Source organism: Taurulus bubalis (genome assembly GCF_910589615.1).
Source record: "Taurulus bubalis genome assembly, chromosome: 19".
Taxonomy (NCBI): domain Eukaryota; kingdom Metazoa; phylum Chordata; class Actinopteri; order Perciformes; family Cottidae; genus Taurulus; species Taurulus bubalis.
The window spans coordinates 18,036,432-18,063,449 of record NC_136607.1 but is presented as its reverse complement, the minus strand read 5'-3'; the positions used below and the strand labels follow the sequence as shown (position 1 = coordinate 18,063,449).

The window sequence follows — 27,018 nt, the reverse complement described above, 5'->3', positions numbered from 1 at the left end:
GTTGCTGTGATAAGAGAAAATGCTGAGTGGACACTTTGAACAGGAGTTGTGGCTGAAAGAGGACTGAAATATATAAACAGCCGTTTGATGGATTGGCATGGAATTCGGTGCAGACATTCATGATCCCCAGAGGTTGAATCCTAAAGACTTTGGTTTCCTGTTGTGCCATTTTTTGGCGAATAGTGACATGTTTTGACAATTCTTTGATGGATTACCTTGACAGTTGGTGCAGACATTCATGATCCCCAGAGGTTGAATCTTGAAGACGTTGGTTTCCTATTCTGGCGAATAGTGACATGTCTTGACAATTCTTTGATGGATTACCTTGACAGTTATTCATGATCCCCAGGCGTCTGAAGTTCATGACTTTCTTCTGACTACAGGCTACATTCCGGCGTTGACCTACAAAAATACGTCAACGCTGCAGGACTCCATTAGAAGAATTGCCATGAAATCTGGAGCAGACATTCATTTCCCCCTGAGGATGAATTGCAATAACGTCGTTGATCCCCTTGCTTTTCTTCAGACCCATCTTTTTTTCAAATACTTTGATTTATGACCAAATACCTGCTGCACTTTCTGTCTCGCAATAATGAGCAGATATTAGCATGCTAATGCTAACACGCCAGACTAAGCTGCTGTGCATGCTAAATGTATCTGCCAAACATCAGCATGGTAGCATTGGCATTGCTGCTGTAGTCTTGTATATTTTAGGGTGAAAGGTCTTACTCTGGCATCTTTACCCGACCATTGATTAGTTCATCCAGAATTTAATGCTGAGCCTTCAGAGGAAAGAACCGGGGTCCAAGTGTGGAGAGGTTTTCCTTCTCGCTTGGAGGAGCATGTGTCAGATGGCAGGCGTGTGCATGCATGAGGATCAGCATTTGGGGGTCAACGGGGTGGTGGGTTCAGTCTGAAGCTTGTAAAGTCTTCTGTGTATGTAAACCGAGCCCCAAATAATGCCCAAATAATCCCCCCTCCCGGTCAGGGAGTATAAAGAACATCATAAATCCACCTCGAAGCCTCACATATGTGGTGCTACCAGGCTTCGCTCTATCTTGGGAAACTTCTGTTCTTGAAACAGATCTGTCCGTCTGGGAGCAGCGAGCGGACGTCTGGCCCTCTGCTGTGACAAATAGCAGGTACATTAATAGAACCAGACGTGCCCAGGCTGGATGTGGATCTACTGACCCACATCCAGGCTCTGGACAATCTGAGACCCACGAGCAGGCGCTGTGTAACCGGCAGGCACGTAATGCAAATGTGTTGCAGCCACGCCGGGGGGGTCAAAGGTTAAGTGTCCAGGCCTTCAAAGCTCCGTATATCTCCCCAGCTGGTTCAAATAGTTTTCAGCTACCAAAGTGTTTTCCAACAATATTCCCGTCAGAGAAGAATTCGCGCTCGCGACCGGCCCGCCGGCGAATGTTTGACCCTAAAACCCTGACGTCAAACACGAGTCTCGTCGGAGAGCTTCTGGGACTCAACGGTCTTTCTGGGGAGGCGGGGACGAGTTTTTAAAAAAAAGTCCAGCCAGTGAATGCGAGTCCTGCATCTGTTCCCGCATCTGTTCACGGTGAGGCAACGAGAACACTTTGTGATTCATAGAATTCATTTTGGTTTCAAATCCACAGAGGCGGCTGTCTGTGCCTGTTCTTATGATGTCATCTGTTTTACACAGTCCAAACACACTCCACGTTGGCTCACACACACACACACACACACCGCCCTGGGCTGTAAGAAACCACAGATCCGAAGGGAGAAGGGGTGGAAAAGGGACTGTTGTTGATATCTCTACAGGATGACAAAGATCAAAGTTGGTGTAACGCTCTCACTCGCTCACACACTCACTCTGCTGGGATGTGACCACAAGGGCCGGGCCGTGGCTCCAGCGACCCTCGCCATGAGGGAAACCATCGCGGGCGTCACACGTGTCAACAGCCCCCCTTCTCCCCACACACACACACACAACCTTTGCTGCCGCTTGGGTAAGTGACTAACGGACTCCCAGGAGGCGGCAGGGAGCAGAAAGAAAAGAACCAACTGTCAGCTTCGGCCCAGAGCTGCATTTATAACACAAACACAAAGGCCTGTTTTAAGGCTTTCAAACACGTCTGTGTTTCCATGTGCGTTCTGCTCAAAGTTGCAAATGATGAAATCTCAAACGTTTCATCACTTAAATAGAAGTGTTTTGATCTTCCGGGGATCCCGAGGGCGGATCGGATCGGGACGATGAAAAGGGTCTTTATCGTCCGTCTTCTGGAATGTGTGTTTTCTTTGTCATCGGAAGAAGAAAAAAAGGCATTCATTTAAGAAAAACTTCAGACAAGGTGTGAAAATGGGGCCCATCATTTGCATGTAATTGTTGTATTAGTGAAACAGGCAAGTTTATAACTCAGAGACACTTACGTCAATGACTGGACATTTTATAGCACACGGTTACACAACGGAAAAGACTCGAAGAAGATAAAAAGTTATCTCAGGACACTTTTTATACAAAGCAGATCTAGACTGTACTCTTTATAATACGTCTTACATATTTAACTGTATTGTGTAGCTCTTGGTGGAAGAACTGACACCATGTGCAGCATCCTCATTGTCCGTTGGTGTCGCTGACTCAGCAGTGCAGCGGGGTGGAGGTTATCAGCCAGGCTGCTGTGTTATCAACCGCCGGCTGACCCCGGGTCAGCTGAGTGGGCTGTTTGATGAGAGGCCCCCCGGCTTGTTTTTCTGTCGGTCTGCATCCGCTTCTCTGTTTCAACCCTTCACCTCCACCTCCACGACAGACACGATGTTTTTCTACTATTCATCTTTGCCTCCTCCGTCACTGTGATCCCCCCCCCCCCCGCCCCCAAATCCTTGAACGTAAAGACAGCAAACACAGAAGAGGCCCACTTCAAACGAGCACATCTCCACACAACTCATTAAACCTTCTCCTGAAGATCCCTTTCCTCCTCTCTCTCTCTGCTCCTCCACTTTCCTCATTCTGCTTTGCAGAAACAGGAGAGCTGCACTTCCTCAAATAAAACAAAAATGACTGAGAGCTTCTTTTTTTTTTATACATGCAATTACGTCTTTTTTTATACACGCAATTAAAACACTCCCCCTGCTGTTCTGTGTCCCTGTTTTATCTCTTAGGTGTGTCTGATGTGACGCCAGCGGGCTGGCTCAGGGAACACAGCCTCAATACAATGTAGACGCCAAAAAACAGACAGAATAAGAGTCTGAAGACCGAGCCGACAGAAGGAGGGCGACTTCAAGGAGGAGGAGGAGGAAGAACAGCCGTGGCGAAACGACACCGGCAGAAGATAAGAAGTGAAAGGAGAGCAGAAGGGGGGAAAAAAAACGAAGGAAGCCGCAGACTGTGAATCATTGACGTGAACCTTTTGTGTTCGGTCGCCTGCTCCTCACTCGCTCTCGCCTCCCCGCCGGAGAAGCATCGCGCCCTCGGCTCTCGGGTCTCCTTCGAAGGGCCTCGCCACCCGAGCGGAGCGAGACTCCAGCCGACCGTCAGCCATGTGCCATGTCATCGTCACCTGCCGCTCCATGCTGTGGACTCTGCTGAGCATCGTGGCCGCCTTCGGGGAGCTCATCGCCTTCATGAGCACCGACTGGCTGGTGGGATTCCCCCGCACCCCGGACGCCGTCTTCGGCCCCCATGGGGCCACCGCGGCCGGAGAGGCCTACAGGCCCACGCTGGGCATCTACGGCCGCTGCATAAAACTGCCCCACCTGAAGCGCGGAATACTGTGCGGGCCGTACGCCATACACTTTGGGGAGATTGCCAGCGGGTTCTGGCAGGCCACGTCCATCTTCCTGGCGGCGGGGATCCTGCTGCTGTGTGCCGTGGCGTTCATCTCGGTCTTCACCATGTGCTTCCAGAGCATCATGAAGAAGAGCATCTTCAACGTGTGCGGCCTGCTGCAAGGGATCGCAGGTGAGCACAGATCTGATCATTACTATTACCAGGCTTCTTACGGGCATGGAAAACTGGAAAAGTCATGTAAATGTGTTATATTCATGTGTTCATGACGTTCATTTACGCTGAGGTTGAAATAATTAATATGCTTTTAAAAGAAAGACGCTCAAAATATAAGCAGGCATACATACAGGCATCTATATAAATGTTTATTCTTTTAATCAAACTATTGTCTCATTCATTTGTGTCATTTAAGGTTTACTGTATTCTCATTGTTAGTTTAAATACTACATTTTCTCACTTTTTCATGTATTTGGTCATGGAAATTTGGTTTAAAGTCATGGAAAAATCATGGAAATCCATTGGTCAAAATCTGTACGAACCACGTATTACTCTATTATGTTGAACTAGACATTTAAGAATGTGTATACTTCAGGTACAGGGGGAGTAAACGGACTCAGGGAACCAGTATACTTCACCAGGACTGCTTGTCGGAGGGTCAAACAGCTCCAGAAATGAATTTGAGGAAGGCTGTGTCCTGGTTTAAAGAGAACAGGACTCTTAAAGCCAACTCAGCCCGTCTGACCTTTAATTGTCTCTTTTCATCAAGATACATTCACAGTTCTACTTTCGGCTGAAGGCGTTCATTACGAGCGCCACAACTCCCACCGCCACAATGATGTGTTTGATTCTCATGGAGCCTTCTGTGAACTTTTACCCCGAGGTGGTCAGGCCTTGTTTTTTTTGTATTTTTTTCCACCCGCGGAGCAACTGCCACCCAAATGTTTACTTTCCGTCAGCTGGAGCTTTCCCGACGCTCGATCGGCCTGAAAACAAGTTGAACGCGCGTGCGTATCTGTGTTTGTGTGTGAAGGGTGTGTGTGTGTGTGTGTGTGTGTCCTTTGGCTGTGAGTCGGAGGCCAATTCTCAGGCCGCTTGGACTCGGCGTGCTGAGTTATGGAAGGGAGGAGGCCATGACATCATGATCGCACAGACTGTAGCTCCCCGCTCTGTGGTGGTGGTGCTGCTGGTGATTTGGCCGTCCTCCCCCAACAGTTGTTTATTTGGTGCGGGCCCAAACAGAAAAAGGTGGGCGTGTGGTGAAGGACGTGCCGAGCCGTAAACTCAGCTCTGTGACCATGAGAGAGAGAGTTTGAATCATGAGCGTCTGGAAAGCTCTCTCTGCTCCTTAGGCAAGGAACAACTTCATGTGAAGGATTACTCAGGACTCAGGATGTTAGTTCTTTTATTCTGTTATATTTTTCCTCATGTCTGACTGTTAGTTAGACTGAGTTAGATGTAAGGGTTCTTAGGCGATATGAATTTGTGACTGTATCTCTGGGGCGTTCGGTATTTGTGGCCGATGTTGCAAATCAATGAGCAGGACTCCTTTAAGGCGATATTAGATTTTTATATGATGTCGACATTCTGTTCTGCCAAAGGATCGCTGAATATGCTACTTTTGGTTTAGCTTCTGAGCTATAAGGAGGCGGTGGAGTTAGACTATGAACACCAACAGCAGAGAAGAGATTCATGTTGCAGGAGTGGTTTGATTGTTCAGATTAACTTTTTTGTAAATTGTATGTATAGCTGTGACTCAGGGTTTCTCTTGGGTTCTGTTGTAATCCAAGCAGAGTAGATGTTTGCTGACTTCGGAGTCACCTTTTCAAGCCTTCAGGCGATCAGTAAACACAGTCAACACGTTTCTTAGTTGGAGTGCACATGAACCCTTGTTTCTTGATCTCACACGAGCAAGTTGTCCTAATTTTTGAAACAATCTTTAAACTTGGGGTCTTTCAATTCCAGCAGGCAGACGACCATCTGTTGTGTCATCCGAATCTGTTTTAAAAACGGACTCGTTTGGAAAGAAGAACCACGTAAATGCATCAGAAATTGCACTTGATGGATACATACAGCACTAATATAATATAATATGATATCATGCTAAAATGCTAGTTTGTGCTAAATTGAAAATTACATTTTTTGGGAAAAGATATTTTCAGAAATACTTCATTTATAAAAGAGAAAAGGCCTTAAAGATGAGGATGAACTGTTCTGCTCACCATTACAAATATTGTGACTTAACCGGCATTTATATTGACCATAAACAAAGAGCTGGAGGTCTGACCTCAGTAATGAAAGTGGGGGAAATGCACCGCTGAGTCTCCTCATTGTGGACGGTGAGGATGAGGAAGAGGAACAAGGCGGCGAGAGGAGCTTCAAACAGACGCTGAGGAGGCAGGAGGGCTTCCTTCCCGTAACCTTTTACTCATTTCAACCGCAGGAAGAGATTAGACGGAGAACCTGACATCTAACAGTGTTCACCTCTTCCCAAAATCACTGACGAAATATTATACGTTACTATGGAGCCCTCGCTGTCACTAACTGCACTCCCTGACGAAGTATTATCTTCGTCAGGGAGCAAACGCTAACTAATGTTGCTAATGCTAATGCTAACGCTGCTAATGCTAGCTACACCGGTTTTTACACAGAAAAGTAACGTTTTAAAACATTTCTCTCTTTTTTAACCGCTCAGCGTAACGAGTCTCACTATTACGCAACGTTACGAGCCGGCAAATGTTACGCTATGATTGGCCAGTTTGTTTTTTAGTGGGCGGGACTTCGCGAAGTCCAAAGAATGCTCCTAAAACCCGAATAATATCAGCATATCCTAAACGTGGAATACAAGTGTGAATGTATAAGCGGTCAATCGATCAATCGGCGTGTCATTGTCTGAGAGTGACATCACTCTCACCGATATCCACCGGCAGCACTGCACCACACCGACGACCCGCTAATCACTGTTTCCACTCCTCGTGCCGACCCCTCCGGTAATGAGAAAACTGAAGCCAGACTGCAGATGTTTGGGGGGAAGTGATTGACCTCAGATGGGAAGATTGTGGCGCCGTTGCCAGCGATGGTCACGTCATTCCACTGGAGCCTCCAAAGCCCATTAACCTAATCTTCACTCCAACTGATGTCACTTGTACTTTTTACTCTTTTGTCCCCTATGGCACGCTCTCTGCCACGTCTCAGATGTCATTAAACTAGACTCAGCTTCAGGTGGTTTTAGTATTTCAGCTGAAGGTGAACCCATTCCCTTTGCTTTACGTAATCGGATGGCGAAAACAGACGGCCTTCTGTCGAGGGTCACACTTTCTGCCCTGCAGGCTCACGGTCGTAGAGCCCCCTGAAGGCTTCCCGGAGACGACCCGTAAGCGAAGTCTCCGTCGGTTTATTGAAACGCCGTCCTCACTCATCGTCACCCGCGTTAAACTTCAGCCAAAAAAACGGATTAGAGACAAGACGGCAAACAAACTCGGCCGTAAAACTGTCTCCAACTCTTGTTGCCTTCGGTGGCGAAAGGCTTTTACTACCTGCCATAAACTTTCCCTCCAGCCATGAGTCAGGGACCTCGTCACAGGTCTAACCGTTGACCGTGACTCAGCCCCGGGCTGCATGGAGGCGAACTGAAACAAAGTGGTTGACAGGAATTTAAGCAGCGTCACCGTGTCATGATGATTCTGACATGAGATAAAGAAGTGTGACGCAAAAGAGCGAAACAGAACTGCTGACTTTGACTGATAAGAAATGGGATTCCAATCCATTTAATAGCTTTTACTGGATGTGTTTACACTGAGCTGTGGATGTTCCATAATAACTAATGAAGAGCAAACGGGCAATATCAGGAAACCCTTTTTGTTTTTACACAACTGAATTTACAGTCATATATCTGTAATATTACAACGGGTAAATAATGTAAATCACTACTTCTTTAAAATAGTGTATTTATTTGAATAGATAAAGGTAAAATGACTGTTTCTGTCAATGGAGTCTGGAGGCTTTGAGTCACACATTAAACGGCTGTTTCTTTTCACATTTAACTGCGTGAGTTAAGGGTTTGTTTCGACCACAGTAGAGTTTTGATTGTTGGAACAGTGGAAAGACTAACCAAGACATCATGAACACGTTGTATTTTTGTTTCCATGGAGTTTGAATGAGGTGTGTTTCAATCATCGTGGTAAAATGACTGGTCGCCTGACTGGAGTCTGGTGGCTTTGAGGAGCGCATATTCATGTTTTGCACGTTAATACTGTTGCTTTTATTCATGATTTATTCACTTCAACGCTCAAGAGTGACCAAAAACAGAGCCAAGGGAGGGAGAATATCAGAAGGAGGACAGAAACACGACTTATGCTGTTGCTAATGTCTGAAATACGTAACTGATTACTAACATTAGTCACGAAAAAGTCCCTATTATTGCTGCTTTAAAGCTTAAAGTGTAATACTCACAACAATCAGCTTTAAAGCTCAGAGTTAGTCAGACGTGATGCTTAAATCCAGCCCAGTGTCCAAACTTTCCACAACTGAAACAATGTCTACTTATGTCTATTTATTAGACTGGAACGGTGGAAGAAGTACTGCAACCCTTTACTGAAATAGACACAGAGGTATTCCCAGTAGAAAAAGGTAAGTTAGAGGTTTGCCTCCGGCAGGACCCTGCAGTCAGGGAGGGTCTTTACCTTTATTTGGAGGCACCTGGTGAGACCTCCGCCGAGGCTGTAAATGCCTCGGCGTCTCTCTCTGGTTTGCAGGTCGTGTGAATCGGTGACTTTGCTCACATGTTTGCCGTGTCGACTTCAGAAGGCGACGGTATGTCCGCGCCGCGTTTACAGCTCGTTGCAATAAAAAGTCAATGAATGCGGCTTCAAGAACAAACAGTGCAGTGCAACCAGACTAGAAGTCTCCAGCCACATTAAAGTCGTGCTTTGAGCTAATCGTTAACCTGCTCTCAACATGAGCAGCTTCATTAGACACACCTGGCTGCAGCTAGGGGCCGCGGTTTTGGACATATTGTGGACAACACACCATATTAGGAAACACTTTCTAATATAACAGAAAGCAGTTCAGCTGCATCCTGAATTGCAGCCTCTGTAGCGACCGTAGCGCTGCTCTAAAAGTGAACTTTGTAGGATTTATTGCAGGGCTGCTCTGGTTTTCGGCCGATAACAAACTGCCAACGGTTTGTTTCTTGGAAAAATTCAAACTTTAAGTGTAGCCATGAACATGTTCTAGTGTTTAATGCAAAGATTACATCAGAGGCAATAAGTCGTCAAGTGAAGCCTGCGTAAGACCGCCTGTATCTGCAAATGCAAAACAAAAGTAGAACATTTAAGTAAAACTAGAGCTGCTATCATAATGAGTTAATGCATGACTCGTTTGACATTATTATGACAGTAAATTAAATCATTTTTTGACGGCTCCAGCTTCGTAAATGTGACGATTTCCTGCTTTTCCTTCTACAAACATTATAGTTAATTAAATATATTTGACTTTTGGAGTGTTGGTTGCACAAAACAAGACTGTTTTATACACCAAATCATAATAAATATGAACTAATAGAGAAAATAGTTTTTTACTTTGCCCTCTCGCTGTCTCTTCTCCATATTTATTTTTTCCCCCTTTTTTTTTCCTGGAAAGGAAAAGAGGTGGCCAGATTTCTTGGAGCTGAGCGCAGACCTGCTGTGCTGTATTACAGGGTGGAGGCTGTGGGGTTGGAGAGGAAGAAGAAGAGGAGGAGGAGGAGGAGGAGGAGGAGGAGGAGGAGGAGGAGGGTTTGGGTTTGGTAGCAGGGAGGCATGGTGGGGAATTGACAGTTTGGAAGTTAACGGAGACGAGAGCCAGTGCAAAGGGAGGAGTGGGGTTGGGATATTAGGTTAGGAGGTCTAGCTTGTGGAAGGGGGGTCTTAGGAGGGGCGGGGTTGTGAATTAAAACCATACCTCCAATCCATCACTGGAGCCGGGCTGGACGTCGGGGCAATGCAGCAACATGTGGAAAGAATTTATGACCTAGTTTTCATTTCCTTGTTTAATATGATATTGGGTGCTTTGAGAGGGAGAGAGAATGGGAGGGAAAAGGGAGGAAGCAGGAAGGGGGAAAGAGAGAAGGAGGAGATTAGGAGAGAGGGAAAGGAGACAGTTTCACCACCACATTTCTTTTTTGTGTTTTTTTTTTTTATGAAGCAACGCAGCGAGCCCTGAAACGACTGAAGCTCTCATTCCCCGTCTGGTTCATTTATTGTCTGTAATTGTATTATTGTAAACGTTTCCTGCTGAGCTCTGATTGGTCGAGCCAGCGGACTGAACCACGGCAGAAACCCTCGTGACGCTGAAGTACTTTCTGGGTTTAGTTGATGTGCCGTCTATAAAGAGATCTATAAAGAGATCTATAAGGAGATCTATAAGGAGAGCAGCGTGTCACAGCGGTCGAATAAGTACTCAGATAATATTTTACACCCACAGTGTAGAAATACTACAAGTAACAAGTATTAGCATCAAAATAACAGTGAAAGTACTAATAATGCAGGATATATATTATATTGTAATTATTGATGCACGTGCTCATCACTTAAATGCTGCAGCTTGTAAAGGAGGAGCTCATTTTAATTACTTTATTATTGGATTATTAAAGAATTTGCCTTATAAATAATAATAAATATTGGCGAAGAAAACACACACGAAACGTGCGCATAATTTATTTGTACACTATATTTTGTATTAGTAATCTGAATCTGCCAAGAAACTAAAGTTGTCAGATACATTGAGAGCAAAGTAGCAGAAACATGTGCAGAGGTACTTTCCACCCGGAGGTAGAAGTGGGTCACAGCGAGACAGGAAGTGATTCCGTCCTTCCTTCGGAGACGCAGGACGCCTGGAGGGTCAGCCGGCGACCTGAGCGAGCGGGAAAGCCCTCAAGCTCCCTCTTCCTGTTGTTCCCCGCTCTCCCGACGGCCATGTGGTGTCAGGGTCCGGGTCGAGGGGGCTCTCTTTCCTGAGGCCTCGCTGTGATTATCTTCACTCACGTTTCACGGCGGCTGGTCGGGGGAAATCATGTCCGCCTGACGGGATGCTCTCAATGCCGCGATGGCAGGAAATGTTTTCCGTACCAGAGAATGGGGGCGGTCACGAAGACAAACTGAAGCCCTTTGCATCTTGTGGGTTCCTGTTGCTGTGTTTGCGGATGACATCATCTGACAGGAAGTAAACAAAGAGCCCAGGCTTTAAAATGACTAATCCAGCCGACTAAGGCCAAATGCGTTCAGAAGGACACCTTTTTTATCAATCTTACCTCAAGGTCCGGGAATGGAATTTTGAGAAAATATTTCTATTTCTAAGGTCGAGAATGAACTTCCACGCTCTGTATCTGATCTGTTTGTTGTTTGGCACCCTAACATATCTATGCATGTTGTATTTTTTAATACATTCTCTCATTTCCTGCCTCGCAGGTCTGTTTCTGATCCTGGGTCTGATGTTGTACCCCGCCGGCTGGGGTTCGGACAAGGTCCAGCTGTACTGCGGTCCCGACGCGGCTCCGTACCAGGCCGGGCTCTGCTCCATGGGCTGGGCCTTCTACACCGCCATGGGCGGCACCGTGCTCACCTTCGTCTGCGCCGTCTTCTCCGCGCAGGCCGAGATCGCCACCTCCAGCGACAAGGTCCAGGAGGAGATCGAGGAGGGGAAGAGCCTCATCTGCCTCCTCTGAGGCCCAGATACTTTTGTCCTGTCGGGAAAAGAAGAAGAAGAAGAAGAAGAAAAAGAAAAAGAGACACCTGCCCTTCTGTCTTTAATGAGGCTGGCCTGTGGAATGGAGGCCCCTGCATTGTTTACCACTAAAACCGACCCTTTGTTTGTCTCTGTTCTGTGTTTACGTGGGAGAAATCTACAAGTGCCAAGTTTAGTTTCTTCTCAGTGTGCGTCTTTGTCCTTGTGTTCATGTTTAACCGCGTGGACGCCGTCTGTTGCCACGTGTTCTGTAAATAAGTGTGATTTATATATATGTTGTACATAGTGATTGATCGCAGAATGATTGGCTGACTCTTGCCACAAAAAAAAAAAAACTACACTGATGTTTTTTTGTTGCCACCAGACCAACGAGCAGCGAACCTGTTAGCCGTGTGCCACGTGTGAGTGTGAACTCAACAAGGGAACCACTACTCAGTCAGAATAAACTACTCTTCAGCTCAGAGCGGACGTCCCTGTTGACGCTTACAGAATGTACTGTTGTCTGCATCGTTTGTTTGCAGACTCTTGAAATGTATCGACGGAATAAATGATGGTGCGCGCGCGGCTTGCACGAGGACGAGGAAGCTCTGCGGCGCGTTCTGTTTGTCCTCTATCCTGCAAAATCCTGATTATGAAGTGAGCTTAACACCCCCCCCCCGTGCAGGGTCTGGGTCCACGTCCATGCAGACCTCCTGTGTTCTGTGCACAGAGGAGGACGTCACGCGTACGTGAAGTACTGCTGTTGGAAAGTGACGTCTGGTTTCAGGGAGTCTGTCGAGCCGTAGATAGATTCTGCCAAACGAATAAAGAGAACGGAGAAGAAAGTACGGTTTCAGTTCTTTAAGTGTGTGCAGCATTAACTGTGGGGAAGAGGAGGAGGGAGGAAGGGGAGGAGGAGGGAGGAGATGCAGCAAGTGGAGCAGCCAGCTTGGTGCTGAGACCTCGGTTTGGCCCTTAAGGTGGGGGTGGGTACTTTTTTCCAGCCAGCGGGTGATCAGATTTTCCACTGATGCAGAACTGAACTCTGCATGTGTGTGTGTGTGTGTCTCTCTCTCTCTCGCTCGCTCTCTTTTTATGTGTGCGCTAAATCAAAGTATCCTCACACAACAAGTTTTGTTTCACTACAGCAGCATTTGTACATAGAGGTAAATAATACAATATAAAAAATGCACAATTTAAACAAAAAATAGAATAATATTAAATGAATGTACATCTGATCGAGCACTTTCTGTTGAAAAAGAAAACTAGCTTCACCTCAAGCAGCTACAACAGTAAAATGCAGCTTAAACGTTGAGTATAAATAATCTAAGCATTGGGAGTTGAGTTTATCGCCAACGAGTCCAATAAATTCTCTCTCTTTTAGCTCTGGTTTTGGTCTCTCCACTAAATCCTTTTGGCTCTTTAGCTGCTAAATCCAGGCTTCAACCCTTCAGTTCTGAAAAGTGCAGAAACCTGCATCCTCTCTAACGGCCATCAGGGGCCGACTCCTCTGGTTGTATAGAAGTCAATGAGAAAATGACTCTACTTCTCACAGTAAACATTGTAAACATGAGTTTATGTCTCAATCTCTAGTTCCAAGACTTCTTCAATACAGCATGATGTTCATTTAGTAAATTATGGTAATTTAGAGTCAAACAGACCGTAAAGCAGGGTCGGATTTAGGGCGGGGCTACAGGGTGATTGACAGGTCTCTACCACAGCGCTGTCTGGAAGTTGTTTGTGTTTTTGTTTTACAACTTTAAACCCCTCAAACATGTTTGGTGTCATAAAAATGTCTTCTTCAGCATGCGGTTCTACTTAGCTCCGCCCTCTCGTGTCTCTTCTGGTTAAAAAAAAAACCAAGATGGCGACGGCCAGGAAGCTTATCTCAACGCTTCAAAGCAGTAACCAGTAAACCAACGGGTGACGACCCGGTGACTCCGCCCACTTGCTATACACAGTTCATAGCTCAAAGCTGCTGTGACCCTTTTCATGTAGTCACGTTGTGATATTTGATTAGATCCTTTATGACAAAAACACTGATTATAAACCTTTCAAATGCCACAAGCAGCTGTTCCTCCCTCCATGTGGACTACAGAGGAGCCTCATGGCACAGCCCTCTGGCTCCTGCAAGCACACTCGAAACTAAACACAGCGCTTGATGACTTCCAGATTAGACACATGACATATGGAGCAGCAGAAGCTTCGGCCCGTCTCAAACGCCGGAGGGTTTTTAGGTTTTTCCCTTTTTGTATGAAGAGCCTGAGAGGACGAGAACGTCTAGTTTCCTTTTATAGTCCAGTAAGTTTAGATTTATGAGACTTCAACAAAAACCTTCTTTTCTAGGACACGGAATATATATATATATATATTTCATAAAGTGATTGTGGCTCACATGGTAGCAGACAGTCGCTAGTTACACATCCAAATGGGAAACCTTGCATATTTTAATGGTTGTTAATATTAATTGAATTCATCATTATGTTGTCATCATGCAACATATTTCCCCCACATCACTGATTTAACTGATAATCATTCTTGGTTATTTTTGGAGTTTTATTATAATCTTGATTTTAAATAAATAACATTATTTCCCTTCGTGACATTCTCCCTCAACTCATTCTAAATATGAGAAGTGACTATTCACCTAAAATAAGTAGCTTTAATCTGCATCCCATTTCTGGAGTTCTTTGACTGCTACTGACCTCGCCTGGCCTCCGTTAGCCGGTGCAGCCTCACGCGAAACCGGTTCAATACAAAGAGTGCAGAAAGCCTCACATGCAGAAGAGAAACCACAAAACACATACAGAAGATTTGTTTTTAATTCAGTGTTAATACAATAAATATACAAAACTCAAAACTACTCAACATGCAACTGAAGGTCAAACCAGAGTGCATCTTTAAATTACACCATTTGTAGCGCAGATAGCCGACCGCCTGTAAATCGTACAAAATATACAAACATCCCTTACTATTTCTTTTTCAATAATTTAATTATTTTTTTATATAGTTTTAAAGAGATGCTCATGAATTAATTGTCAAGAGTTTCTACCACAAACCATGTTGATCATGAAAGCACAGCTTGAAGCCACAGCCTACAGCACATCACAGCTCACATTGCAAGTCAAAAATAACAGCTAAATACTGTAAGTGCCACTCGGTTTGATTCTTTTTGAAGGAATAATCTCATGTTTTGTCAGATAAATGTACTCAGGAATACACATGCACTGGTTCAAATCAAGCCAGTGTGAAATACAAAAAGGAGACGTGAGCAAAACAAGAAGGCATGTTGCAGGAATCTTTAAAGAAAAGAAAAGTCTCCAGGAAGTCCAGAAGGACCCCAGACCCACAGCCGGACTCTGCCCTGCGCACAGATTAAGACTTAAAGGCCCAAATGCCCTCGATGTACACTCCCACACATCAAATACATACAAAGGCGTAACTGGTTTTAAACGTGAAACAACAGACCGAAGAGATCCGACGCATTCAAACCGCTTTGCAGACGTAAAGGAAACGTGGAAACGGACACATTCACAGACAATTTATCAGGTAAAATGTGCTTCTGTTTTTTTTTTACTGGAAAGGAAATAGACCTAAAAATAAATCTCCTTCAGGTTTGATTGCTGGAGTTCAGAGATCGTCGATCCACAATTGTCAAATTATGAATATGCAAGCAATTATTAGAACACCACATCAACATTACTGGCCCCATTTTGTTGTCATTTTCTATGTATATTTCTTCGTTTATAGCACGTGTATTTAAAAACCGGGGGTCAGTTAAGGGTCCAATGTCATACAATCGCATTTCATCTTTTAACCTCGTCATGCAAGTGAAGAGTACATCCTGAGTAAAAACTGAGGTAAGTCTCCGCCAACACGAGAAACGCCGGAGACGAGCTACACTTTCCTCTTCAGAAAAAAACAAACATCTGTATAAACATGCGTCTGTATACAGAATATCTCTTTACTGTTTGTCAACAGTGTCATTGATTAATTTACTTCTCAGGAAACGACACGAACAGGGAGGCTTCATGTGAAGACGATGCTGAACTCAGCGGGTGAATGTTACATGAATGAAATAACGGACGTAATGAGCGGGAAGACGAGCGGCCATTGTTATACATATCCTTCCATTTGCACAGATTACAGTGTGCAGATTTAAAGTGCAACTTGGCGTACTTTCACAATAGATACGTAAACCGTTATGGGCAAACGATTTCAGTCTCAAATTCATTTGAAACACCGATGAACTACTCCAGGTCATTTTTCTTTTTTGTGTGTGTTAGACGGTGAACAAGTGAGGAAAGGCGCTAAAAAAGAAAAGTCAGGGGGATTCACCCTCTGGGGATCATGATTACATGCACAAAATCTCCATTATCTGAACCAAAGTGGTGCGTCGTAAATTGAATATCTTTGCACGAGCCATTTGAATAAGCTTCCTTGGATAATGAGGTGTTTGATATACTTCAACAGATTTCGGGCGACGCATCGCTTTAAGGAAGTAAGACTACGTGCTTGCTAAAATAAAAAAAAAAGCAGAAGGCAAAGGCAGTGAACTGGAATGCACAGCATTCATCTTCAGCAATACGTGGTCGCTCCACCGGGGGGCAGCAGTGTTACGCGATGAACTCGTGGAAAGCAGCCAAATGAACGGAGAGTGTCGCCGCCGCCCTGTGTGCATTAACAGACAACTATAGAGAACTACGTGACTTCCATTTGTCCGGTAATAAATTATTCTAAAAATGGGAAGTAGGCGATCAGGCTGATGAATCAGGGGACGGAGTTTTAGGGGGAAAATGCCCAGATGATGATAGAAAGTCGGACTTAGACTTACATTAGAATCTTTCTACAGAGGGCGGATCCGACATTTAAAAAGAGGCACACAAGCATCCACACACACACGCACACAACACACACACAGAAAATAAAGTAGAGCACGCTGGTCGAGTGGCAGGAGGTCAGCGTGGGTGATGGGAGTCTGTGACGAGCGCCGCCGCCCTGTTTGAATCCTGTTCACGGCGGTTGTTTTCTCGATCGGACTGAGATCACGTTTGATTGGAGGGTCACGTGAACCACTTTGATATTGTCAGAAGGCTTTTGGGGAGGGGGCTCTCCATGTGTTCAAACAGGGCAGTTGGCTCAAGTGGAAGCTGGGTGTGAGCAGAGGAGGAGGAGGCGCGGGTGGGACGGAGGGACGAGCGAGCTCTGAGCCAATCAGATCTGCTCCTTGAAGCCTTCCTGTGCCGCCCTGGTGGCGGCAGTCGCAGCGGCCGTCTGGACCGTCTTGTTGGACATGACGCCCGTGGCGAACTCCTGCTGGGCCTTCGCAAAGCTGGCCCCGGTGGTCCGGTACATCCCGTGGACCTGACGAGGGCGAGGAGGGAGCGGGAAGAGGCGAGTCACATTTCAGTTCAACTCAGAGGCGACTTGAACTTTGCCGTGTGTGTGTGCGTGTGTGTGTGTGTGTGTGTGTGTGTGTGTGTGTGTGCGTGTCTACCTTTTTGAACATGATGAGGGACAGGACGGCCTCTGAGGTAAAGAGGGCAGCGATGAGGATCATTATAATGCCCACTGGGACGCTGCGATTCAGGCCGGTCAGAGCAGAGATCCACCCGCTACAGACAAGAGAGGTGAGACACGAACGCCTTTTTGAAAAAAAAAAACACTAAACGACGCAATCAAATGTGTATTAATCCGCGACTGAAAATAGTCCCGGACAAATACACAATTAAGTCCCGTTTGAATCGCTGAAAGCTACGGTACCCAGCTGTTTGAGGAAATTACTGAGGCTTTAAAAAAATAAAAGCCGACATATTTGTCTTGAAATGATGACAACAGCAGCTAACATCTATTTTCATAATCAATTAATCAGATAATAATTTTTTTGATTCATCATATGGTCCATTAAAACCTTTACAGCCCAATAAGATGCCTTCAAATTTCTTGTTTGGTCCAACTAACAGTCAAAAATAAATACACACACACACACACACACACACACACACAGACACACATACATACATATATAATATACACACACATTTAAAAAGCAGCAGCCACCATATGTTTGGCATTTTGAAATATAAACAATAAATCAATTATGATAATTGTTAACACACACTGCAATTAAAAACCCTCAACGACACTGGGTTCTTCTCTCAGGGCGTGGTCGCACTAAACATTCAAACACACGTCGCAGCGTCCCTCCCGATCTCTCACCTGGCGCCCCAACTAGTGATGCCAATGCACTGGAGCACGTAGATGCCAAACTGACAGATGTACACGAAGAAGAACGAGAAAAACCTGAATGAGCTGTCACTCCTGCAAGAAAAAGAAAAACAGGGTGTAAACAACACAATGGAGTCTTTCATTTGTTTAATGCGAGGTAAATAAACCACACGTGTCGTTTACCTGAACGCTCCATAAAGCGGTCTGTACCAGCAGACGAAAGCACAAGGCGTGAAGAGAATGAACCAGAGGATGGACAAGCCGAAGTCCACCCCACGCGACGCGTCCACACAGAACCAGGCCAGGCAGCCCACCATGTTAGCGAGCAGCGTCCCCGAATGAACTGAAGCATGAGCAGAAGAGTGTCGGGATTAGGGGATGCACGCCGTCTTCATCGGCAGATTAAAAAGGCCTTTTAAGTTAAATGCCAGCATCGGCCAGAAATGAGCATTTCCTCCAAGCAGTGACCACAATCTCTCCACAAATGGGATTTGGCTTCTTCTTTACGCTGATTGCAAACCGCAACTTTGCTGCACCGCAAAATTAATAATATCTTATCTTTGACGCTCCAAACTCGTGATCATTTGGCGGGTTTGGGTAAGCTCATTAGAAATGATCACGAGCATTTGTTCAACACGGCAAATTTGCGCTGGTTATTTTCAGGATCATCTCAGGGACAGAATCATCCAACCAAATGTGTTAAAGTATTGATTTGTCAGTTTTGCTTGAACATGTTGCATGAATATAATTTTGGCATGATTTACATTTTAATTTATATAGCGATTTTCCAGATGCTCAAAGACGCTTGACAGAGACAAAACAGAACAAAACAAAAATATAGAAACAAAACAAACAATCCCAAAAAAATAAAATAAGAAAAAAACTGGAGAAGCTGCAACAGAATTAGTCCTGCAGTGGAGGGTAGGGAGCAGGGGTTAGCAGGTGGAGGGTAGGGAGCAGGGGTTAGCAGGTGGAGGGTAGGGAGCAGGGGTTAGCAGGTGGAGGGTAGGGAGCAGGGGTTAGCAGGTGGAGGGTAGGGAGCAGGGGTTAACAGGTGGAGGGTAGGGAGCAGGGGTTAGCAGGTGGAGGGTAGGGAGCAGGGGTTAGCAGGTGGAGGGTAGGGAGCAGGGGTTAGCAGGTGGAGGGTAGGGAGCAGGGGTTACGATAGGGTGATGACGATAGGGTATATATTAATAATATCTGTGAATAGGTTATATATTAGAATAATATCTGTGAATACAGGAGGAGACTTGATGTTGTCTGCAATTACAGGGGGGGGGGGGGGGGGGGTGGAACTAATATGTGCGTATATTAGTAAGAGTCAAATAAGTATAAAGAACATCCCTGATCTAGATGAGTGCTTGGTGAAAGCAGGGCATTTCTCAGTGTCCAGTGTCCTGTCACGGCCTCTTAATATTTCAACATGCAGACTGGGAACAGAACACACGTGCTCACATTTATTTAATAATTCATTATTACCACTTGCTCTTGGGGTCCTAACATGTGCCTGCGTGGTTAAAGGCACGTTAACAGTGCGTGTAAAGCTGAAGGGGATTTGACATCTCGGTGTGGAATATGACACGAGGCTGGCCGCTGACATACCAGAGAGCGGGGGAGGAGCTCAACATCCCTTTTTACTTGAGATTCTTTGCTTTTATCCGTGGAGAAACTAAACCAGGAGGAAGGGAGAGTGTCCGCTGCTCTAATTCTGCATCTAAACCACCTTAAAGCAATCATCTGACCCGCGTCCCCCATCGGACCACATGACTGCACCATGTGACCCGTCATGGGGCAACCGAGAGCCGCTGGAAGCCACTCGTTGTTCCCCGACTCCTAGATGGAAACTGTAATGTCTTTTAAGGTGGTAGGGGGAGGAAAAGCAGTATTCAGCATTTTGATAAACAAAAATCAGTGGTACTTAATTAAACGGTTTTGCATTTCTTTCTATCTAAAAATATAGATAGATAGATATAAATAAGATATGAAGATATGATATATAAAAGATACAGTGGTTTTTAATGCAATAAATGGCCTGGTTCAAGTTAATATCACAGTTTATTAATAAAAAATAAATTATATATATATATATTTTTTATTTTTTTTTCTTAATTTTTTTTCTTAATAAATATATATTTATATATATATAAATATTTTTTCTTAATAAACTGTGATATTAACTTGAACCAGGCCATTTATTGCATTAAAAACCACTGTATCTTTTCATTCCAAACATTCCACATTTTTTATTTTGGCAGCAAAGGCCAACAACGTGTGGGTGAAAGCAGAACGTATGAACAGAGAAATACTCAAGGAACTACCACTCATTAAAAAACTAAGTTTGGAGCTGTAACTTGGCACATTTTCTCTCATTCTGGTTTAGTTACATTAACGGGGAGCAAAATAACATCCATGTATTGTTACTTTACTTTCATACAATGATATTCGATCTCATTGGAAATTTCTCAGCATATTAAATAATAATCAAAAAACAAATGCAGGAAAGAAGTCCTCTGGTTTTCTACATTTGACGTCATAATCCTTTTTACAGTAATACCAGCTTGAACATTCACACAGAAATCAAGGCTCATGGGTATAAAATGTCCATCTCATCCTGGACATGTCGGTATATTATGACTACAAAAGACTCCACGAGGCACAATGTTGATGCAACTAACTGTTTATCGATTCATTTTTAGACAACAAATGTAATCTACTGGCCTGTACAATGGACAGAAGATGTGAAACACCTGTATATCACTCAGGATCTCTTGAAACCAACAGTCTAACACCCAAATATAGTCAGACTCTTTGCAATGAAAAATTGCTTTTTATTTTTCTGACGAGCTTCTAATTGACTAATTGTTTCAGCTCTCGTTGTTTGTAAACAGATTATTTGGGGGAAATCTTGTTAATTTGGGTTAATTCACTGCAGTCACTTCCTTTCAATGCAACAAACGTCCTAAATATTTGCGGGTCAACATAAGAAACATTTAATTAAAAAAAAGAAAGCCACTCACACATCCAGAGGTAGTACATGATCTTGACCGTCTTCTGAAACTCCACAGGAATGTCCACTGTGATGTCGTGATAGAAACAGGGACCCACGGGTAACTTCTCCGGCAGGGGGGGCCAATTGTTTTTCCTTCCTGAAACAAACAACAACAACACAAAGACGGAAAAAAAGGAAGGGTGAGTTCATGTCAGTGACGGATTAACTGCCCAACGTGGTTTCAAATGGAAAGCGTTGTCTGCACAGAGCTCTGAAGCCAAGATGTCTAGGAACAGTTCAGCAGTTTGGGGAATATGCTTATTTGCGGAGATCAACGCTTGTGTCTGGGCGATAATTCAATATGATCATTTATCGTTGTTCAATAGAATCCAATCATATGATGAACTCATCTACAGTGATATCTGGATCCATAATTACGTCATCTAAATTGATAACCACACGCTAACTCTAATTTCTCAGAAAATCAGATCATTTTGCACTCAAGTTCTTGATAAAATGATAAAATCCTCTGGACTTCTTATTTGTCAAGTATTTAATCCACACATGAGTCTCAGGAACCATGTGATTATTCCATGTAGACAATCTATTTATTGAATTACAATAAATACTACTACTAAATATTACTGTCTTTATGCTAAGCTAAGCTAACTGACTCTTGCTTCCATCTTCATGTTTATCGTGTAGACAGGAGAGTGGTATGATCTTCTCGTCTACGTCATGAGCATCAGATAACATACATGACAGCCGGAAAAAGGCTGCGCTGGACCTGCTGTTGTGGACGGTCAGTTTGAGCCCGTCTGGATTTAGAAACAACAGAAACGTCGGATGCTGACCTCCTGAAGCGCTGAGGGACTGCATTTCTCTCTCCCGGCGGTCCAGCTCGGCAGCTTTCCTCTCCAGCTCCTCCTGTCTCCGCAACAGCTCAGCAGCTGCTCCCGACTGGTCCTACACAAACACATAAATATACATAAAACAGATGTCAACCATAGACTGGACAAGAAGTGTACCTAGTCACCAATTGGCTTATAGACTGCGGTTTTGAAGACCTAAATGGGCTCTAAATGACACTAAACGGGCCATCATTTACTAAATAAACATCATGCTGTATTGAAGAAGACTTTAAACTCGAGATTGAGACAAAAACTCAAGTTATTTCCTCCAGTCGGCTGGGTTTCTCTCGGAGTCTGCGTCTCCCTCAGCAGCTACAAAGCCCGGTCACGGACAGCAGAAGTCTCCTGCGGAGCTACTTTCCTGTCCACAAACTCAGCATGAAACCAGCTGTCATGTTTCTGTCTTCGGTGCTGAACCTCTGCTGGCGATGCCGGACGAAGTCATTAGACATGTCGTCGTCGTCTTGCTTATACAGACACCAAACATCAGCATGGTGACCAGGTAAAAATGGCACTTCTCAGTGGACCAGCCAGCATGAAAGCTAAAGAAAACAAGGCGGTGTTTTGGGGCTGTGTGAGGCCGAGATGCGGGTCAGTAATACCTGCCCCCGAGACTGCGAGTAGGCCGGAGGCTCCTCCGTGGGTTTCATGATGGCGGGTTGTGTGTTGAGGGTGGGCGCGGCCTTGGGCGCCATTCCCGGAGGCGTCTACGGAGGAAACATAAATATGCTGTGTGACACGGCAAAAAGAGTTACTTTTCTTAAATTGGTGAGTGTCTCTAGTAACACTGGCCTTGGAGAAAAACAGTATGCACACTGTTTGACTCCAGTTAGTAAGAATCTTTATCACAATTACTTGATTAATGATGCTAAAATAACATTTAGTAGAGGATTTTATTCAAGTCTAAGTATGAAAAAAAAGGAAAACCAAATAAATGTTCTGAGCGTTTGTACATTTATGAACAAAACGAACTTTAAATCAAAGTGTATGGAGTTATTTTCATTGTAATTAAACACTTTTTGGGAGATTTATTCAGTGTAATTACCAAATATAGATACGAAACTGTGTGTGTGTGTGTGTGTGTGTGTGTGTGTGTGTGTGTGTGTGATTCCTACTGTATTGTGATATCTAGGAGTGATTTACTTATTTATCATTTTACACAATCTTTAATTAAAAGTGACCAATATATTCTCCTTAGAGCTAAATAAATCCTCTGAATCCTGTTAATGTTGTTCAAATCTATTTGATGTTTGAACTGGTTGTGGGTTACGTGTTGAAGTACTCACTGGTTTGGCATCTGTGAAGGGATTGTACTCCTCCAACCCAGGAGGAGCAGCCTGGCGTACTTGTGTCACTGATGGATCCTGAGAAAACAAGGACACTTTCAATAAACTGTCAAAGAAAAGCTTCATTTAAAAAGTAGTATTTTACTTGAATGTTAAGAGTAATTTTGGGATGAGAAACGATCTTCCAACGTCGATCCTTGTGTTTTTACCAAGGACAGCAGTGGACATTTTTACAGAGTAAAACAGCTCATGCGAGTGTAAAAACCCTCCATTATTCTGTCAGATGAAGGCCAAACAACCCTCTTTATTCAAAATGCAACAGGCCTATAATTCAATACCGGTAAAGACGGGATGATTCCAATAATTTTCACGGGAAGACATCTATAAATAACCAAGTACATGAGTTTCAGAAGTCGGGGGGAGGCGAACGCTTCTGGCCGCTGGAGACAGAAATAAACAAAGAGAAGCTTTGTGTTTTTCTAGTACGCTGCGCTGGGCACAAAAAACCTGCGAAACCACTTTCCCGATGCTTTTAAGCTCATTCTTGATTTACAAGACAAGCAAATTCAAACAACCCAGTTCACGAAGGCTTATGAAAGATGGTTTCACTACGCACCAATTAAAAACACACAAAGTAGAATAACGAATGACGCCAAGACATTTGGAAAAAGCCCCACATTGTTCAGCCTCTTTTATCAGTGTGACACATGAGTGCAACTATGTTTACTTATGGGGTGTTATCCACAATCAGCTCCTGCTAACTTTAAAAGTGCACAGTTTAGTATCTCCTGAAGGCATCAGTTGAGCAACAGTATCAGACTTTTTTTTTTTATCTCAAGCTTACCATCAGCGGCCGTCAGTCAGGCACAAATTTCATTCAAATTGCTGCTCAAGATTAACATCCAACCTGCGTTTTCCTGCAGTGCTGTCCCTTATCCTGTCTTAGTGCAGTCCTCTCGCTGTCTCTGTGACTTAAGTTTCTGCTGCCACACACACACACACACACACACACACACACACACACACGCTGCAACTTGTCACCAGACCAGGGTCATGAATATTTCAGGGTATGTTGCGATTAAAGTTTAATGTCGCCCTATTGCACAGCCAAACAAACGCATGCATATTCACCAAGATTTAATCTTGAAATCTAAAGTTACAAAAAGGTGAAAAATCAAAAAGATCTACCTTTTGCTCACCGGCCTGTTTGAAAGCTAATTTTATGTTTATGGATTTCATGTCACCCAATAAAGGCACAAACCCGTGTTGCTGGAACTGAAAGAGATATTGTGATGCATTATGAAGTGCAGACGTCCCAGTAGCTGATGACCTTTAATCCAACACGTTGCCTCCTGTACTGTAGTCAATGGTGAAGCTACAATGTGCAACACATACTGCTGGGTCAGCAGGAGGGAAACCAGTTCCTGTGCGGTTACATGTCAGCCACACATTAAGCTGCTAATACGACACAATGAGACAACTATGCTTCCTTATAGGAGCCATTCATTATGTCCGTTTATATTTGCAGCCTACATCAGGTGGAGAACGGGTGAGGGTGTAATTACTATGGCAGGTGAAACATACGGGGTACAGGTGCAACAGGCCGTCTAATCAAGCATGGGCGACGGGGAAGATCGCACGCTCAAAAACAAGGAGAAGACCTGCACCTAGCAGAGTGGCTAATTGCTGGATAGGAAAGTCGCAACATTGCTTTGTTTTTTTAATTAATTAACATGAGTTAATTTCTCTATTAGTTAGCCTCCATCCAGAGAAACAGGACAAAACAGAGTGAACTAGAAAAGTGCATTCAGTAGAGACGCACACATGGCGCAACACTCATTTTAAGCTACACCTGCACCGTCTCCGTACAGCCAAACGCAGCGTCATGCTGCACGCTGACTGTTTTCCCGACAGTTTAAATCCCTGCAACCACGAGAGGTCCTTGGACATACAATCATAAAATAGCAAAAATAAATATTGGGCTGATGGATCCAGCAGTGTGCGAGATTAGCCGTGGACAGACACAGAGATGGGCACACACACACACACACACACACACACACACACACACACACACACACACACACACACACACACATTCTCCTTGCAGAGATAACAATCGGATGCACAACTGACTGGGAGTGATGAAATTTAGCAGGAAAGACGCTAGAGGGGATCCTAGCACCACATGTCGCCATGACGGCACCATATGACTTCATGAAGTATTGAAGATAGCTCAGAGAAGGGAACACAGCTCCATTTCTCCTCAGGCAACAGAAACAACAGAAAAAAGTGTGAGCCAATAAATGGCAGAGTAGGAGGGGTTCACTAGTCATGTCAGTATGTTAATGCGCTCCATGAATAATTCACTTTCCGTGCGTCTGTATGGTCGTCAGCATCTTCCACCGTCACACACACACACACACACACACACACTAGATGAGCAAGATGGTGGAGACTCTTTAAGTTTCTGTGAAACATTACAGCCTCTAAATAAGGGAGATATTATTTATTGTAGCCATGTTCTCATGCACAGGAATATATGTGCCATAGTCTTTAAACCACTTTATACTAATTAAAACAAAAGAAAATAATTGGTTGACCCTCTGATTATTATTTGTATTCATAAAGAATGCCAGTTTTGTCTTTCCAAATTGCTGATTTTATTTTAATTGCATTACATCTTTATGAAATGAATACCGTTTTCTGTTCAGTGATGTGGATAATCTTTATGAATCAGTTATGGTAACGTATAAAGTGCATTATCTAAAACAATGGGGCTTCAACAAATTAGTATTTATAGTCTTAATCTTTTTATAAATTTATTGATTTACCCGAGTAATAACATTGGGGAAAAAAGTATCCTGGAGCACAAGGCGCTGTCCTGTTTTTGTCTGACCAACAGTCCCCGAATCCCCAAATACTCCGATTTACTATCACATAAGACCAAAAAGTAACATACATTTGAGAGCATGGATTGATGAAATGTTGTATTAGTAAATTATCTTTTTTAAATTGACAAATCTTTGCAGCACTGCTTTCATTTGGACATATATATGATGTAAAGCCACAAATTATCCACGACTAATGACTAATCAACTCTGATGAAAAAGCTAATTAGCTGCTGCCCTCGTGCCCATGATTAATACAGCTGATATGATGAGGACACAGAGAGGGAAACACTATTGCAGGCCAACAGAGGGAAGAAGAGCACATGACCAGATGAATGTTTTCACCATAACAAGACACTGTTAGCAGAAGGCGGTCTGTAAGTTAGTTCAATGCCTAAATAAAGCCAACAGCATAATGAAGGCATTTATTGCTCTGTTTTGGAGAGATAAATGACCAAAACTACTGTTTTAATCGCCTTTTTGAAATGTATCTATGCCAGAACCATCCCTCATGTGCACGCGAATCTAATCTTAAGAAACAGTTAAACAGCAGTTTAGTGCATCTAACAAACACATGCATGACACCTTTAAAGGGCATATAAAGGGGAGGGTTTGAAGACAGGTGTAACGTTCAAACTCAAAGGCCCAAATAGCATAAAGGGTTTAGATGAAACATCTATGGCCAGCACACACATCAAGCTAGCTAGCTTAACACTCCCTGGTACCTGTACGCGTTACGTCACAGCATAGCGAGACAGGCTGTAACTAAAGCCCACCAATTAGCAACAATGCGGGTCCGACCTGGCTTGGCTGAGTGACATCGTTATTAACGTGAAATAACGCTCGCGCTAGTGTCGCTGACGGTAGCTAGCTAACGTTACCTGAAACGGGTGGTTGGTCTCCGGTTCTGCGAACGGGTTGCTGTCGAAATCGGTCATTCTCTCCGGTGGCTTTCCGTTGAAATGGGTCTCGAAACCCACCCAAATTATTATCGTTTTAAATAAATGATGAGCAAAGTTAAGCGTTAGCTACGTTCACGCCCACTCCCTTAAAATAAAAAAGACAACCCAGAGGTAGACGCAAGATAGATGACACGCAAACGGTCGGAGGTGAAGTCAAGTGTTGACTGTGACCAGAGATAAGATCGCGGATTGGTCGCCAGCAGTGGGTCACGTGAGACGAAGGGCCAGGCGGAAGTAAAGATACGTCACCTGATTTGTATTAATTTTATATTTATTTTATTGTATTTGTTTAT

At 44.1% G+C, this 27,018-nt stretch overlaps 2 protein-coding genes across 2 annotated transcripts in view; one reads left to right on the top strand and one right to left on the bottom strand.

The window, feature by feature from the left end:
- lhfpl2a (LHFPL tetraspan subfamily member 2a) overlaps positions 1 to 12,291 on the top strand; it is a 34,811-nt gene extending 22,520 nt beyond the window's left edge. The window contains exons 4-5 of the mRNA XM_079234734.1: positions 3,136 to 3,934; positions 11,203 to 12,291. Of these exons, the coding sequence (XP_079090860.1) occupies positions 3,514 to 3,934; positions 11,203 to 11,459 (678 nt within the window). The 5' untranslated portion in view covers positions 3,136 to 3,513 and the 3' untranslated portion in view covers positions 11,460 to 12,291. The remainder of the gene's footprint in view (positions 1 to 3,135; positions 3,935 to 11,202) is intronic.
- Positions 12,292 to 16,672: 4,381 nt separating this feature from the next.
- Positions 16,673 to 26,701, bottom strand: LOC306751945 (secretory carrier-associated membrane protein 1-like; the record flags this gene model as incomplete). Its single annotated transcript, XM_079235625.1, has 9 exons — positions 16,673 to 16,822; positions 16,956 to 17,073; positions 17,678 to 17,779; positions 17,870 to 18,029; positions 20,704 to 20,832; positions 21,530 to 21,641; positions 22,189 to 22,293; positions 22,873 to 22,950; positions 26,645 to 26,701. 9 exons carry the CDS (start codon positions 26,699 to 26,701, stop codon positions 16,673 to 16,675), a joined length of 1,011 nt encoding a protein of 336 aa, XP_079091751.1.
- Between the last annotated feature and the right edge of the window lie 317 nt (positions 26,702 to 27,018).